The 13060-nt window shown below is 36.2% G+C and overlaps 1 protein-coding gene across 5 annotated transcripts; it reads right to left on the bottom strand.

Annotated features, from left to right (window-relative positions):
* Positions 1 to 618: 618 nt before the first annotated feature.
* LOC131542200 (serine/threonine-protein kinase SIK1-like) lies at positions 619 to 11404 on the bottom strand. 5 transcript variants are annotated; one of them, XM_058779871.1, is made up of 13 exons: positions 11267 to 11404; positions 10856 to 11090; positions 10045 to 10200; positions 9713 to 9829; positions 7656 to 7719; positions 7387 to 7548; positions 6915 to 7039; positions 6667 to 6790; positions 5488 to 5702; positions 4518 to 4881; positions 2350 to 2607; positions 2063 to 2270; positions 625 to 1224 (listed from the first exon to the last, which is right to left on the bottom strand). In XM_058779871.1, exons 3-13 carry the CDS (start codon positions 10183 to 10185, stop codon positions 882 to 884), a joined length of 2121 nt encoding a protein of 706 aa, XP_058635854.1. In that variant the 5' UTR covers positions 10186 to 10200; positions 10856 to 11090; positions 11267 to 11404; the 3' UTR covers positions 625 to 881. The 5 variants fall into 5 exon arrangements, with proteins under 5 accessions (XP_058637413.1, XP_058636574.1, XP_058638165.1 ...); XM_058779060.1 differs by having other exon boundaries at positions 11205 to 11324; XM_058781430.1 differs by lacking the exon at positions 11267 to 11404 and having other exon boundaries at positions 619 to 1224; positions 4518 to 4746; positions 10856 to 11232.
* Positions 11405 to 13060: the final 1656 nt, after the last annotated feature.

The raw sequence follows: 13060 nt of genomic DNA, 5'->3' as shown, positions 1-13060 counted from the left end.
CCTTGGCCTTCTCACTTGCCTGTGTCATGATCTCTTTTCTAGATTTCTCTTGTCCTTGACTCTTTTCTGTCTTGTAGGTTTTAGCCCTGTTCTACTCATTACTGACTCCTCAGGGGTCTACTAAAAAGCAATTAAAAAATAAATAAAGTTGTACCATTAACCATTAAGAAAACCTTGTTTGTTGTACTTTTGGTATGTAATACAAGTCACAACATACATCATACACAGAAGGAAAAAAAAGGTAACCTATCGCTGCATCAGCCTAAATACATTATTTATACCAGCAAAACTAATTTATTAGTTAAATCATGTACAAATATCTCTTAAAAGTAACTTTTTGCAGGGTATAATTAAGCCACATAGATTATAGTGATTACAATAACTGGGTAATAACTAGGTATTAACAATGAACCTAAACCTAACCTTAACCCATGTAGTTACCTTATATAGAACACAATAGTTCTAAGTATGAATTAGTATTCTACTATTTTAAATTTAAAAAATATATTTATTTATAACTGGAACTGAAATCTTAGTAGGAATAACAACTTATTAATGATACAAATAATGTTACTAATAAAGTATGATATAAAAACATGAGTCATAGTAAACTGTTTAATTGATGTATAATAATAATATATTTATATACACCACTTGATGGAGAATATCTAGGCCTAAATAACTACAATCATGACAAAAAAGACTAAGCAGAATGATGTCTCTATAAAACTATTCACTTCTATACAAACACACATCTAGCTAAACCAGATCTAGAGACAATTTATTTATCAGTCAGTTTCAGTCACTCACTCTCAAGCACTACTAAGTGCACACTACACAAATATTAATCTGTGTATTATTAACAATGGATCAAATCATTTTCACTTAACTGAGGGTAATACAGTGTCAATGTGAAGCCCGGCCTGAGGCAGAGACTGAGATTGTGGACTGATCTGCAGTTGAGATTCAAGAAGCTGTGCAGCTGATGCCACAATGGAGGAAGAACAGGAGAGAGAAGATAGAGAGTCCTGAAGAGCTGACTGTGGTGGGAACCGAGGATTCTGGGAGAAGGATGAGTGACTGATGGGATTCCTCTCATGCTGACCTGGACTAGAGAATCTCTGTGATTCCAGACCTGCAGACCTCTTCACATGATCAGGGGAAAGAGCAGGCTGCACTGAGAGAAACTGCTGCTGCTTTTGATGGCATGAGAAGGGAACCAACCTACAAAAAAAAAAAAACTATATGAAAATATGTAACATTCTATTACAGACATTCTTAGGCCCCGTTTATACTAGCGCGTTTTAAAAACGACGTTTTAGAATGAAAATGATCCCCGTTTACACTGTCGCTTCTGCTGCGTTTCAGAAATGATCTCTGTTTACACTACACAACCTAAAACGCATGTCACATGACCATTCATGCAGGTACAATCATAGATATGTATAGGTAGATTCCCTATTATTTAGATGGCGGATGTGTCTGTGTGCTTGGAGCGGTCGAATGAGAGATCTACCTCTACATATCTATGGGTACAACAATGCGCACGGTCGTCAAGGATACGCAGAGTGAATGTGGGCAGCCACGCCATCGTTTTCAAAAGTCTAGGTTTTGGTCCGTTTACACTGAAACGCAACCCCGGAGTTTCAAACTAAAACGGGGTCTGCAGCGTTTTCAAAAGTTTCCGTTTTTGACCTCGAAAACGCCAGAGTAGTGTAAACGATAGGCGTAACCGTAGCAAAAGTTATGCGTTTTAAAATGAAAACGCACTAGTGTAAACGGGGCCTTAATAAACATTTGCTAGAACTGATTCTGAAGGTATCCCGCAAACCAGTTACTTGATCCAAATAATTTTTTGAGCATAAATAATGAATACATAGTTCCCTTTTGGGCTAATTTGCTACATATTATTAAAAAGTGCATGGCCTTTTATTTAATTAATATTACATTATATGCAATAAGTTTTTAAAAATGTACTTCTAATATTTGTAATACACTACAAGTACACAGAAAATACAATTATGTGCACTTCTTAACTTCTTATTCACTGAATTATTTTTACCTTTCATTTCTTAAAGAACTCTTCAAGACGCCATTGTGGTGCACCACTGGGAAGCATGGAGGGTTTGTCAAAACCATCGATGTACTAGCGCTTTGTGGATTGTTACCTAGGATGCACGTGCGATGCACAGGCTCCTTAAGTTCGTTCCAACTCAACTGGCCCTTAATATGGACATTCTTTCTCAAATGAGTTGGAAAAGCCTTCACACCTGAAAAAAGAGGCAAAGTTGTTTAATCAACTAGAACTGTTACAGTGCTAGAATTTGCGCTGTGAGCTGTTTCCCTGACCTTGTGTAAGTGAGGTATCTGAGGATCTCCTTCCCTCCTGAAAGCTGGGCAGAGGAAGATAACTCTGGTGCTCAAAAGTGGATGAACGAGTGCCAGGATTTCCTAGTGAATATGGATGTAATCCCTGAGTCATGCGACTGGTGTCAGTGCTAATCTCTAATGGGTTGGAGACGGTGGTGAAAGAACTAGTAGAAACATAAGGAGAGGACCGGAGGCAGCAGTCTGAGGTGGAGCCATCAACATGATCTATGACAATACCTGAAGCAAGAAACAGAGAATATTAATAGTTCACCCAAAAATTTATATTTGATTAAATTTACTCACCCTCACATCCAAGATGTACATGTATATGAGTTTGTTTCTTCATGGAAACAGATTTGGAGAAATTTAGTATTACAACACTTGTGCACCAATGGATGCTCTTGTGGAATGGGTGCTGTCAGAATGAGAGTCCAAACAGCTGATAAAAAAACATCATAATACTCCACAAGTAATTCACACAGTCAAGTCCATCAGTCAACTTGCTGTGAAGTAAAAAGCTGCATGTTTGTAAGAAACAAATCCATCATTAAGATGCTTTTAGCTTCAAACCATTGCTTCCGGCTAAAATACGAGTCCATAATCCATGAGAACAATTCTTCCAGTGAAAGTCCGTCCCCTGTTGTCCTCTAACATCAAAATCCATATTTGTTTAGAACTGTTTTGGCCTCTTTTGTCTTGTAAATGGTCTTTGATCTGTGCGTATTTTTCTCCTGATTCAGATGAGATGACTTTTTCACTGGAGAAAGCAATATTAGAAGGTGGCAACGGTTTAAAGTTAAAAAGTCTTAATTATGGATTTGTTTCTTACAAATACGCAGGTTCTCAATCATTAATTGATGGACTGAAGTTCATTGTGGATTATTGTGATGGTTTTATCAGCTGTTTGTATTCTCTTTCTGACGGCACCCATTCCTGGTGAGTGTTGTAATGGTAAATTTCTATAATCGGCATCATTTTAATATCAATGTAATTTATGGGATGCAATAATTAATATTAATAATTATAATACTTAATAATTAATGCAATAATTAATAATAAAATCAATAGAAATATTCCAAATAGAAAAGTTAAATTAGCCTTCATATATGACAAAAGTTATACTTTATCACAATACTTTATAATTAATGAAATTTGCAGTGAAGACTAATCTAGAGCATGGGTCTCAGACTAAAACTACCTCGGGGCCACTATGCAGGTGGTGTTCTTTATCACGGCCAGCTATAAACAAGGGATAGAAGAGTTTTTATAACTTTTAATTTGAACTTTAAAGTTTCTGGCACTGTTAAGCAGTTATTTGTGTACAGAGCTCTTCAGAGTTGAGTGACTCATCTCATCCTCATATCTAGCACATTACTCTGCATTAGTAGTCAAGTAATGACGTTTGAGATTGTATTGTGTGGAACCTGCAGTTTATTAAAGGCAGATAGCAGTCCAATTGAGCGACTACAACCATTGCAATCTGGTTGGATATAAGTCAATTTATTTAAATATACAGTATAAGGACTATAACTGCTAAGTAAAGTGGTTAGCACTGTGCACTGCATGAACTCTTTAAACCTTTTGCATAGATTTTGATAAAGAGGAAATGGTATATATTTTATATGATATTTTTTCAATGTCTATGTGCATTGAAAAAATGGGAACATCTAAATTAACTGGTTTTGTTCAAGTCAAAAATATTATATAATCTCGCTGAACCTAAATACATTAATTTATACCATGAAAACTACTTTTTGTGGGTTAAATCACATAGAATGAGCTCTTTGGTAGTGGAAGTGGCAGGGAATTAATCATTTTAATCAGCAATACAGATAAAAAAAAAATGGTAACCTAGAAATTGTAACATTTGAATGAACTGGTTTTATTGAAGTAAAAAATATCAGTAATCACTGAACCTAAATGCATTCATTTATACCTCCAAAACTATTTTTATGGGTTAAACCAGGTAAAAATATCTCTTTAAGGTAACCATTGCAGGTTACCATGTTTTGCAGTGTGCATTAAATTAAAATCTAAACAAGTATACAGTATATTGTGATGATGGAGGTCTTTGGGTGTCCGCAATACTTGAGTGTATGGACTAATCATAATGAATGTAATTTCTTCAGAGATTCCTTCAAACTTACTTGGCAAGCAGGAAACTTTCTGGGATGCAGAGGCATCTGGGGAAGTGTGTCTCTGTGATTTTCTGGACTCCACAGAAGGACTGTCCAGGGCTTGATCCTCTTTCTCCTCCTTTTCCAAATGCCCCACCTGTGACTCTTTAAATGCTGTAGTCTCCAGCTGACAGGCAGCAGAAGCGGAGCATGTGTATTCTAGTGTGCTGAGATCCTCCTCCAGGGGCAGCACCGTCTCCTGAGGAGAGTGACATGGTTCTTTCAGCCACTCACTTCCCAGTTTGCTTTGCTGCAGTGATTGATGCTTCATCACTCTTTCTAACAGCAGGCAGTAGATAGCAGAAAAGTGGTTGAAGCTACTGTTCTGAAGAGACTGAATAAAGATGCATGTTTTTAGTCAATAGTCAATTTAAAATGCATGAAAATACAGCATCTCCTCCCCTACATTGAAAAATGGTAACACCTAAATGAACAGGTTTTGTCAAAAAATATTATTTAACATCAGGTTACCACATTTTTGCAGTGTGCTATTTGCAGAAAAGAGTTCCAAGCTTTTGAGCCAGAAACTTTTCGGAATTAGAAGTTTTAATGAGGTGTAATTCTAAAATGGGATATTTCTCAGATCATTATCAGCATTTGTAAATCAGTCTGGGTTGTCATTCAGACATTTAGTCAATTCTGTCATCATTTATTCACTATAATGTCATTCTAAATCTGTGTGACTTTCCTCTGTGGAACATAAGTGATATTTTGGGACGTGTTTGTTATTAATATAATGGAACTATTTTATTCATATAATGGAAGTCAATGGTCATGTTCGGTTATTATCAACATTCATCAAAATGCCTTCTCAGTTGTTCCACAGATGAACACAAAGTCATACAGGTTTGGATCAACTTTAGGGTGATTAATTGATGACAAACATTTCATTATTGACTGAACTTTTTCCCACACAGAGCTTGATCTCTGGGCTCCTCACCTCTATGGTTCTCTTCCTGTCAATGCCCACTGTCTGCATAATTCTCAGAACTGCTTCATTGTAAGTTTCCTGAGCCTCAAGGCAGGAAGAGGAAGAAAGGGACTGGCATATAGCCAAATGATCAGCCTGCATCCAGCGATGCTGCTTGATTTGTGCCACACTGAATCTCTTGGCAGGGTCAACAGCCAACATTCTCCGTATGAGGCTTTCACAGTCTGTGGAACGAGGTAAATGGCAAGGGTTAAATAAGATAAGATCACCACATCATGTGAAAAGGAAAAGTTCACCCAAAAATGAAAAGTCTGTCATCATTTACTCACACTTATATTGTTCCAAACCTGTATGAGTTTCTTTCTTCTTTGACTTCCATGGTGTGGAAAAAATACTTTTGTCTTCAACTCATATAGGTTTGGAACAACATGAAGGTGAGTAAATGATGACAGAATTTTCATTTTTGGATGAACTATCTCTTTAAGTCAAATCAAGTCACCTTTATTTATATAGTGCTTTATACAACACAGATTGTTTCAAAGTAGTTTTACAGGGAAAAACAGGGGAAAAAAATGATTCACAGAGAGATCAATTCTGCTATAAAGTAGCTTTAAAAAAACAAGTGTCATTGTTCAGATGAGGTCAGCTTCAGTTCAGTTCAATGACTGTGTAAAGATCATCAACTATGAAACGAGTTCAAATCAGCTGTAAAGCAGCCCTGTAGAAAACAGTGATGCCATTCTCCAGCTCAGTTCAGTTTTCATTCAATAGTGTCTGTACAATCAGTTCAATAATATTGTTGAATATTAAGTGTCCCCAACTAAACATGCCAGAATGGCAAGATTTTAAATGAATAAAAAACCATAAAAATTTATACACGGTTAATAGCCATCAAATTGTGAAGTGTGTGGGACTAAATATCAACCTAAGTGCATTAATTTATACCAACATATTTTTAAGGTTAAATCAAGAAGAAATACCTTTGAACCTGCACTTTAAAGAGCTATTTCTACTTGATTTAACTCATAAAAATAACTTTCTTGGTATAATGTATTTAGTTTGATTAAGTGATACTAAATAATATTTTTACGTAAATAAAACCAATTAATTTAGATGTTACCATTATTAGGTTACCATTTTTTTCAGTTTCACAGTTTCAGGGCCGCTCTCTATATAGGAGGAACATACCCTGTGACATGAAGAATGGCACTCTGAAGCGTCCATCAATGACTCTTCTTCTTAAGGCGGGGAGAGTAGTGCCATCAAAAGGTAGTGTGCCACAAACCAATACATACAGCAGTACTCCCAGACTCTAAGAGGCAGCAGGGAGACATTCATATTTCAGACACTTCCTTAATGCCAAAAAAGAAATTGAATTTATTTATATTAGACTATTAGTGAAAAGTCAGAGAATATACTCAAGCTGAAGATCCTACCCAGATATCCAAGGATGGTCCCTCATATTCCTTGCCCTCAAAGACTTCTGGGGCGGCATAGGGAGGACTCCCACACCAGGTAGACAAAGATTTACCAGGAATATAGAAGTTCCCAAAACCAAAGTCTGAAGAAAAATGGAGAGATACCGTATATTTGCCATGAGATATTATTAACAATGGACACTTTTAGCAAAAATAAGGTTTCTAATAGCAGTTTTCACACCCTAGTTTAATTTGTCTAATAACAATGTTGACAAATTTTTTTATATTTTATTATTATTACAATAATATCAATTATTACTACAATTAACTTTTATATAACAACTATATATATAAATGCATCATTCATTCATCATTCAAAATATTTAAAAAATCAACTTTTGAATAACAATTATAATGATTTACTTTAGTAAAATAATGGTTTAATTAAAAAAGTGATGCAATAAAAATAGAAGTACATGATATTTCTTACCTGCCAGTTTTATATTCATGTTACTGTCTAGAAGTAAATTTTCTGCTTTCAGGTCTCTGTGTACAATGTGATGCTTGTGACAATATTCTACAGCATCAAGGATTTGCCAGAACTTACAACGAGCTTCTGCCTCACTTAAATGACCAACTGAAGTAAGATAATCTTTGACAGAGAAAGATAATAGCAGTATTACATACCAGCATGTGGCAATGGCAGAAAAAGTATCCAAAATACAGATTTGTAGGTTAAAAGATTATCTTTAAGCTTACCAAACATCTCTCCATTCTTGGCATACTCCGTCACAATATACAGCATGTCTTTGGTCTCCATAACCTACAATTTCCAAAAAGTAAAAACATGAATTCTTCAGACTGGTAATAAGCAGTCATTCTTCATAAAGAATCAAAATTTTGTAAAGAATCAAAATTACATCTTTTTGCAGTCGTGGCAGAATAAGTCGTGCACATGTTTGACACAAAGGAGCTGTTTCTCAAGAAAACACAGTTTGGAATCCTACATCAGCTTCTGATCCCATCTCCTTTCTAATGTCTGCTCTTTTCTGTAGTCTCCATTAAACAGTCAATATGGCCATAAAAAGTGACATACACTGAACAAAATTATAAACACAACACTTTTGTTTTTGCCCCCATTTTTCATGAGCTGAACTCAAAGATCTAAGACTTTTTCTATGTACACAAAAGGCCTGTTTCTCTCAAATATTGTTCACAAATCTGTCTAAATCTGTGTTAGTGAGCACTTCTCCTTTGCCGAGATCCTCCATCCACCTCACAGGTGTGGCATATCAAGATGCTGATTAGAAAGCATGATTATTGCACAGGTGTGCCTTAGGCTGCCCACAATAAAAGGCCACTCTAAAATGTGCAGTCAGTATCTGGTGTGACCACCATTTGCCTCACGCAATGCAACACATCTCCTTCACATAGAGTTGATCAGGTTGTTGATTGTGGCCTGTGGAATGTTGGTCCACTCCTCTTCAATGGCTGTGCGAAGTTGCTGGATATTGGCAGGAACTGGAACACACTGTCGTATACGCCGTATCAACAACGTTGACATCAGCAAACCGCTCAGCCACATGACGACATACACGCTGTCTGCCATCTGCCCTGTACAGTGAAAACCGGGATTCATCTGTGAAGAGAACACCTCTCCAAAGTGCCAGACGCCATCGAATGTGAGCATTTGCCCACTCAAGTCGGTTACGACGACGAACTGCAGTCAGGTCGAGACCCCGATGGGGACGACGAGCATGCAGATGAGCTTCACTGAGACGGTTTCTGACAGTTTGTGAAGAAATTCTTTGGTTATGCAAACCGATTGTTGCAGCAGCTGTCCGGGTGATCTTGGAGGTGAAGATGCTGGATGTGGAGGTCCTGGGCTGGTGTGGTTACACATGGTCTGCGGTTGTGAGGCCGTTTGGATGTACTGCCAAATTCTCTGAAACGCCTTTGGATACGGCTTATGGTAGAGAAATGAACATTCAATTCACGGGCAACAGCTCTGATGGACATTCCTGTAGTCAGCATGCCAATTGCACGCTCCCTCAAAACTTGCAACATCTGTGACATTGTGCTGTGTGATAAAACTGCACATTTTAGAGTGGCCTTTTATGGTGGCCAGCCTAAGGCACACCTATGCAATAATCACGCTGTCTAATCAGCATCTTGATATGCCACACCTGTGAGGTGGATGGATTATCTCGGCAAAGGAGAAGTGCTCACTAACACAGATTTAGACAGATTTGTGAACAATGTTTGAGAGAAATAGGCCTTCTGTGTACATAGAAAAAGTCTTAGATCTTTGAGTTCATCTCATGAAAAATGGGGGCAAAAACAAAAGTGTTGCGTTTATAATTTTGTTCAGTGTAGGTAACTCAAAATGTATGCATCTAAATGAATTTGGAACTCAAATAGCCTATTAAATTATTGAGAAAGCAGTTGTATTGTGACCTTTCCATTGTGAGGTCATTATTTTCCCTCTTCCACATACTCCTGAGAGACCAGTGTAGGGAGGAAGCAGCAACCATGGGAAAGTCATGGTGCATTAGGATAAAGTAAGCTCAAGCTCAAACTGGCATACTGCTGGCTTAAACTAGTTAAGTGAGGTGAAAAATCAAAGCTAATACAGATAAACTATCAGTTTAATAAGGGAATTAGTGAAAATATAAGACATTAAACTCTAATTTTAAATGAACATGGATCAATAAAGGTGTTATTGATCAAGGTCTATCAACATTTTGTGTGCCTGAATATATTATACACGGATAGCAATAAATCATAATGACTGAACAATACAAGCCCACACACACCTGGTAGAGCTTGATTATGTGTGGGTGCTTCAAAAGCTTCATGATCTGAAACTCTCGATTAATCTTCTTCAGGTCAGACTCATCCAGTCGAGATTTATCAATGATTTTTATGGCAACCTGTTAAAGCACAACAAGAAAATAGATTTGTTTATTAAATTACATAAATAGGCTTATGTGTAATAAAAAGAAGTGAAATAAATAAAAAGGCCATTTAACATGAAATAAAAGAGCAGTAACTCCTACATGTAGCCTAGGCATATTTGTTCTAATTATTGGAAATGTACAATGCAGAGTAAAAGACTTTATAAAGAATAACAAAAACCACAACATACCTCTGTTTTGGTGACTTTATGTCTAGCTAGTTTGACTACAGCAAAGTTTCCTTTGCCTAATGTCTTGATGATCTCGTAGAAACCTACTTGCAGTGGTCTCCCGGAGTGGTTCACCACTTCTTCCTCTGAAAAAATCACCATTGTGACAAAGTAGGCCTAAAACAACAAGATCAGATAAGCCTTTATTATCACTGACACTTCAGTTAATATTCCATAAGTGTATAATGCACGCATTGGCTATACTGAAATAAAATATGTTTAAATGTAAAATAAAAGTGTGTCATTCACAAAGGGTATACTGGGGAAAAACTAAAACTGGTAGGCTAACATCTAAATTAACTGGTTCTAAGTAAAAAATATGATCTAATATCGCTAAATCATCCAAAATACATTAATGTAGTCTAGCAACACAGTGGATAGAAGAGATAAGACCTTTGAAATCAGTTATTTGTTCAGATTCATGTGCATCATTGGCTTGTTTACTAAATGATTTTATATGGGTTAAATCATGTAGAAAAATCTAGGCTATTTGAAGTAACAACTTCAGATTATCAGTTCTCTGAACCGTTCTGGCAAGGTTCTCTCAAGCCTTCCGTCAAGTTATCTTTAATAATAATGTTCTCAAAAAGTCAGCACAAAAACGTTATACATCGTTCAGAGAACATCTTCTTCTAAAAATGGTAGCTGTTTCAGAACATTCAAAAGTAGCCTAATGTTCATGCTTCCTTCTTAATATTCGTATAACCAAATTGTTAAATAAATAAATATTCATAGCTAGAAAGAAAAACGTTCTGTTTGTACCGTTAATTACCTTTTGGAGCGCCGAACTTAATCCATTTTTATAAAGTTCTCTTCATATGCTGAAAATGATCAGGAATCCTTTAAATTAAGCTAATAAGCCCGTTTATGAAGTCAATAACCCAAATGATTGTCTTGTTCTTCTCACGAGCAGTCAGTCAGTCGTCTCGCGCTGGGCTGTCATCTCGTTTAATCAGATATTCCCCTCAGAGTTAAGTCAGCGAAGTTGATGAGATCGTCTCCGCCTCCTGCCAACATACCATAACAAAATTATTCTTACTTTATTAACGTCACTTTTGCGTCAGAGCGCAGCTGAAACGAAATTTCATGTTGCCCAGCAACTTAACACAGCACACGCGTACTCAGGACCACAAGTTCCCAGACATTTAGCTACTCTGATGGGTGTTAACATTAACCCAATAACCTGCGATTAACGGTATAACAGCAGTGCCCTTCCGAGGGGTGCGTTTACAAAGATCTTCTTCAGCACATTATAGCACTATAATGCAAACTGAGCGCTGTAGGCATCATGACGCAGATGTAGGCGGCAGCAGAGTTAAATCTGATTCTCTCTGTGAAGTAGGGCAGATTAGGGAGAAGGCAAATTATTCTGTCCAAGCACGCGCTGAATCATTTAAACTTGTATTCAGTTTTAGTGCATTCAAATCATCTTTCTGGCTTACTGAGCTTGGGTTTTGGGTGTACTGTTGCTTGTGAATGGATGTGGGGCAGGACAACTGAAGAAGAAAGAAGAAACGTGTTGGGTGTCCCTCAGGCCAGTGAACCAGTCAGGTTGTGTTTCTGGACACCAGTTTAATTACTCCCTCTTTCTTTGCCCTCTCTCATTATCACTTGTCATCTGTTCCTACATACCTCTGTTCCTACATTCCTGCTTATAGTAAAGAATAACAATACCAACAAAGACATCTGGTTCTTGTTTTATTAAGGTTTAATCACTAAGAAGCAAAACAAATGCAGATTAAAAAAAAAAAAAAAAGTTGGTAAACTGTTACCATCTAGCCATGTGTGGTTTTACATTTATAATGCTAAATGCAAGTATGCCACAATAATCATTAAATATTGACTTCAAAACAATAATTCTTAATTTTAAGTATTTGGGCAGTGTTTAGTTTAAAGTGTTTGGTAGAAATGTTCTTTGTTTAGTGGACTTTAATAAGTTCATATGTGTACACATTATTAACAGCATTAATTTTTGAATAAAAAAGTTTTCTAAAAGGTTAAAGACAATTTGCAGTGTAACTTTGAACACTGAAAAACATTTAAACATTGAAATTCTTTAAACATCGAAATGACTTTAGATTCTTCTGTGAAGAGACAAAACTACAGAAATCAAGGTGAAATGCAAATATTTAATGTCTATCTTTTTACTTATATAATATTAACATGTATTGATGGGTTTTAGGATGAATATACATGTACTTGACATATATGTCCAAAAATGTATTACACACACACAAACACCTATGTTTATATATTAAAGTGTTCCCATTTCTAATAGGTTTCATATAGGCTATTTTTTACTTCATATGACAATTTATCATATATGCATATTTGATATGTACATATATTACATTTGAGTATGGGTATTTTTGATGCAACATAACATCTGATGTCTGTAATTAATAATCAACAGAGATCCATAAAAACCTGTCTAATTTGTATTGTGCTGAATGAACCTGGAATAAAATATCTAAAGAAAGAGTTTTGAATTTGAAATAAACGCAGAAAAGATACATCAATGAAAGGGGCTTTCTTATCAAGCTTTCACTGACAAGGGCTTTTATCTCTTTGATCTCACGATTTAGTCATAGTCTCATCTATCCCACTAAAGCATATGTCTATCGATAACTGTACAAACATATATTTTAAGGAAAAGACTGCTAATGGACTTCCACTTGTCTTAAATTGACTTCAGACAATACCGAAAACAAGAGACGGTGGTTATGGTCATCGTTTTATCCTTTAAACGTGTCCCTATTTCTTCAGCATTTCCCTCTGTTAAAAAGTGAATTTAAAAAAATCAAGACATCCTGTACATGCATTCACAGAGAGAATGTAAAATTTGAACTGACAATGAGGACTAGGACTATGTACTCTCATTATAGAAATCAATTAAACTGATCTCTTCTTCGACAGTCTCCCCCATTGAAGACCTCATGTTTTAGTCTGATCAGCTCTTGACATCAGCTTTCATCTC

This window comes from Onychostoma macrolepis, chromosome 01, assembly GCF_012432095.1.
Source record: "Onychostoma macrolepis isolate SWU-2019 chromosome 01, ASM1243209v1, whole genome shotgun sequence".
In the NCBI taxonomy this organism is placed as follows: domain Eukaryota; kingdom Metazoa; phylum Chordata; class Actinopteri; order Cypriniformes; family Cyprinidae; genus Onychostoma; species Onychostoma macrolepis.
The sequence above is the reverse complement of the archived record's forward strand: the minus strand, read 5'-3'. Positions and strand labels throughout refer to the sequence as shown.